Consider the following 4069-nt stretch of genomic DNA (forward strand, 5'->3'; position numbering starts at 1 on the left):
TCTGATGAAGGGTCTAGGCCCGAAACGTCAGCCTTTCTGCTCCCCAGAACACTATCTGGGTCTCTGGATTAACAGTCCAGCTATAATCCACTAGGCCATCACCCCCACCTTAAACCTATGCTGTCTAGTTGTGGTCTCCTGTACCCTTGGGAAGAGACCTTGGCTCACCCTATCTATGCCCCTCATGATTTTTTAAACCCCTATAAAGGTCACCCCCTCAATCTCCAACGCTCCAGGGACAAAGGTCCCAGCCTATTCAGTCTCTCCTTATCACTCAAATCATTCAATCCTGGTCACATCCTTGTAAATATTTTCTGCACTCCTTCAAGTTTAACAACATCCTTCTTGTACCAGGGAGACCAGAATTGAACACAGTATTCTAAGTGAGGCTTAACCAATGTCCCATACAGCTGCAACATGACCCCCCAACTCCTATACTCAATGTATCGACCAATGAAGGCAAGCGTACCAAATGCCTTCTTCACTACCCTGTCTACCTGCAATGCCACTTTCAAGGAAATATGAACCTGCACTCTAGGGTCCCTCTGTTTGACCCACCTTCCATTGATTCTGATACTGTTCATCAGTCCATTCACTTCAACTCTGCGTACAGATATGTGGAGCACAGCTCTAACCAAGGTCTAACTGAGCTGTGGAGGCCTATTTCCATGCCAGCAAATAGTTTAAATCTCAAATAAGAACAAAATTCTGCCGGTGCTGAGGACTGAAATAAAAGCAAAAAGTGTTGGATAAGCTCAGTAGTTTGACAGCATCAGTGAAGAGCCACAGAGTAAATCTGATGTGATTCTTCTTCAGGACTTCAAAAAGCTAACGGTGATGTGACAGACTGAATGGTCTCAATGTGCTGTAACTATCCCATACGTATTGTCAAAAAGGGTTTAGTCTTAAAACCGTTACCAATCTTTCTTTAAAAATCTTTTGTATTTTTTGCTGTCTTTGATTTTCTTCATGTGGCCCGAAGGAAGACACTTCATGAAATGCGCGTGCAGCTTCGTGCCAGCTTCACACGACATAGTTATTGTTGGCCTATAATCCTCTAGTAACCCATAGCTACATCTTTATTTCTCATTGGTGTCTGTTTAGCAGCTTCTCTCAATGACATGCTGCAGATTAAAAGGATCTCATACCATGTCAACCTAACTTGTACAGTAGGCTTTGGATTCTGTGTTTTCTCTCTGCCTATGAAATGCATTTGCTCTCAATAGAAATTGCATTGTTGATTATTTGGTTGCATTGGGTGCAGCAATCCTGGGAAGCTTGACTCGTTCAATCCTGCTGTCAAAGACCGAAATAACCGCCCAGAGGCCAGTACTGTCACCAATTCACCCTTTATTTACATGTGCACAGTATATGGCCTCTGACCAATCAGCTCAGAGCTAGTCCCTACAACGAGGGGACTGTCTGAATCTCCTGTTTGTATCTATCAGCCAGTGCTCCCTGATTGGCCCAGGTTAACAACTCCAACCAAGGATCTCACAGTCAGTGGATCCACCTGGCCCACATTCCAATCACAAAAGGCCACCCCCCCCACAACCTCAAATCCAGGCATGTAGGCCTGTTTTTGTAGCTTCTTCAGTGACATTTTTGCGCCAGGTCTAGTTCTTCCAACTCTGGCTTGGACACGGGCAGTGTGTAACAGACCACAGCTCATCTCTTGCGCCCAGAGTGTCTCAGGCGAGTTTCCTTTTTTTTCAGGTAGTATCGGTATTGAGGCTACATCTGTCTTGTCTCTGAGGTTTCTTTGATGCTAGATGGAAGGGGAGAACCCATGGTTTCTGACAACCTTTTCGGATGTTCTGAGCAGCCAGCTACGTTTTGCCCCTGCCTCATTTGCAAGATTGCAGTTTTCAGGTGAACACATATTTGCTCAGTAATGCCTCACCTACCCAAACTTTGTACATCAGGGACTGACCTTGTGTCGACCTTGCCTCCTACCTATTTCCGTTGTTTCAATACCAAACTTTGTCCCCTGAAGTAAACTGTCTCTCTTATTTGGGTCATAAATCACACGACATCAGGTTATAGTCCAACAGGTTTATTTGAAATCACAAGCTTTCGGAGCCTCAGTCCTTCCTCAGGTGTTAATGGGAGAAGTAGAATCAGCCACAGAATTTGTAAGTAAAAGATTAAAGGTTCACTGCATTGATGAGGATGTACTAAATAAACCTAAGATACTGATAAATCTTTAATCAGGCAGAATTGATTAATATGTATATGTAAATCCCCGAAGTCCTTTCAAGTCACAGTCCTGAGAGAGCTAAAGGTTTTAATCAGTGTAAAGAACAGGTGACATTTTAGGTCAGGCAGTGCATGTTAGGTGTGAGATTTGGTTTAGAATCTGTTTATGTTTTAGTTTGGAGTCAGATTGGTTTTATTTCTCAATTAAGAATTTATAAAAAACCATATTGACTAACTGTCTATAAATTGTGTGCTTTTTGAACAAAATAGAATGTATCTGCAAATACAAATTCACCCCATAGATTCACGCGTGTGTGTGTGTGTCTGCTTGTGTGAGTGAGTGAATGTGTATGTATACGTGAGTATGAGTGTATAGTGTGGTGGGGTCACCAGGAATGCAACATGAACCCAAGATACAATTTCTCTCACTAACACCCAAAGGAGGAGTGAGGCTCCGAAAGCTTGTGTTTACAAATAAACCTATTGGAGTACAACCTGATGTCATGTTATTTCTGACCTTGTTCACTCCATCCAACACTGCCACCTCCACATCTCTTGCTTAGAGGGTGCATGTGGCCAGCACTGGTGTTCCTGCTGCCGTTTCAGGGGAAACAAATACTGTGCCAGAAACACCCACATCACATGAAAGAATTTTTTTAACCTCCTTCTATACAGAGAAGACTTGAGAATTCAACACTGCAGCTTTGTACACACTAGCAATAAAGCAGAATTTAATTAATTGCCCTGAGGGTAATGACCTAAAGTAGAAATTTGAAAAAAAAACAAAGAAATGCTTCTGTTTCCTGCCTGGAATCAAATTCCATGAAGAGTGATATTTTTTCTTCCCCTGACATAAAATCAGCTTCTGCCCAGAAGGATAAAGAGGAGGAGATTGGGTGGACAAATCCAATTTGCAGTGGGAGGAGAGCCAGTTTCTCCATCAAAAATTCCATGAAAATCAGACTCTTTTTCCTTCCAATTGTGAGAAAACGCCCAGTTGAATCCACTTCTGCCCCCTCTCCACCCTAGGATTAACTCAGAGCCCAGTCCCAATAGGCTAGTGAACTGTGAGTCATGGGCAGTGAACAGCAGGAGCTAATGTCCCGTATTCAGCACCGATTCTCCAGAGCTGTCTTTGGCTCTGCTCCCAAACCTGCTCAATGGGAACTATAGAAGAACGAAGTCTCTTGAGCTGCAGATACCTATTGTGGAGGTGGTGTTATGGATAACCCACCTGTCTGCCAACTCCACACGCTAAAGCTCCAACACATCGACTGCTTTGCCATCTTTCTTTTTGTCTTATTTAACTAATTAGGTTTCAAGTTTAGAAATATTACCTGATGATTCTCCGTCCTCATATTATGGAGTTTAATGAGTTAATGTTCTAACTATTAGAAATATTTCTATGTCCTCAGTACTGTTTTAAACTACCAAGAAAATTAATCCGAGTGAGAGGAATTGAACCCTAAAACACCACCTAAAGCCAACATATTGTACCTGAGGTGGGATGCACAAAATTGAATATTAAAACCTCAGATGGTGTTTGAACAAAGCCACATACAATTGAACATACCCTCCTCTCTTTTATATCTTAATTGCTTCATAAGGGTTCTTACAAAGTTCCAACTCTTCCTTCCCTATCCGCTGTTAAATTACAAACACTGAAATTAAGCTTTCCATCCTGACCCCATCCATCCAAGACCCAATTATAACATCCCTTATAAATTCAAATTCTGTTTAACAAAAATCATCATACATACCATTGCCAGTCCAACAAAGCTTGACAACAGAAAGGATTAAAAACTGTACAACGAGAGAGTCTCTGATTAGCCCCATGATGGCTAACTACTGATGGCACACTGATAGACAG

At 42.2% G+C, this 4069-nt stretch overlaps 1 protein-coding gene across 1 annotated transcript in view; it reads right to left on the minus strand.

The window, feature by feature from the left end:
- The window catches only part of f2 (coagulation factor II (thrombin)), a 61207-nt gene extending 57138 nt beyond the window's left edge, over positions 1-4069 (minus strand). The window contains exon 1 of the mRNA XM_020518652.2: positions 3960-4069. Within this exon, the coding sequence (XP_020374241.2) occupies positions 3960-4035 (76 nt within the window). The 5' untranslated portion in view covers positions 4036-4069. The remainder of the gene's footprint in view (positions 1-3959) is intronic.

This window comes from Rhincodon typus, chromosome 17 (assembly GCF_021869965.1).
Source record: "Rhincodon typus isolate 14 chromosome 17, sRhiTyp1.1, whole genome shotgun sequence".
NCBI classification, from domain to species: Eukaryota; Metazoa; Chordata; class Chondrichthyes; order Orectolobiformes; family Rhincodontidae; genus Rhincodon; species Rhincodon typus.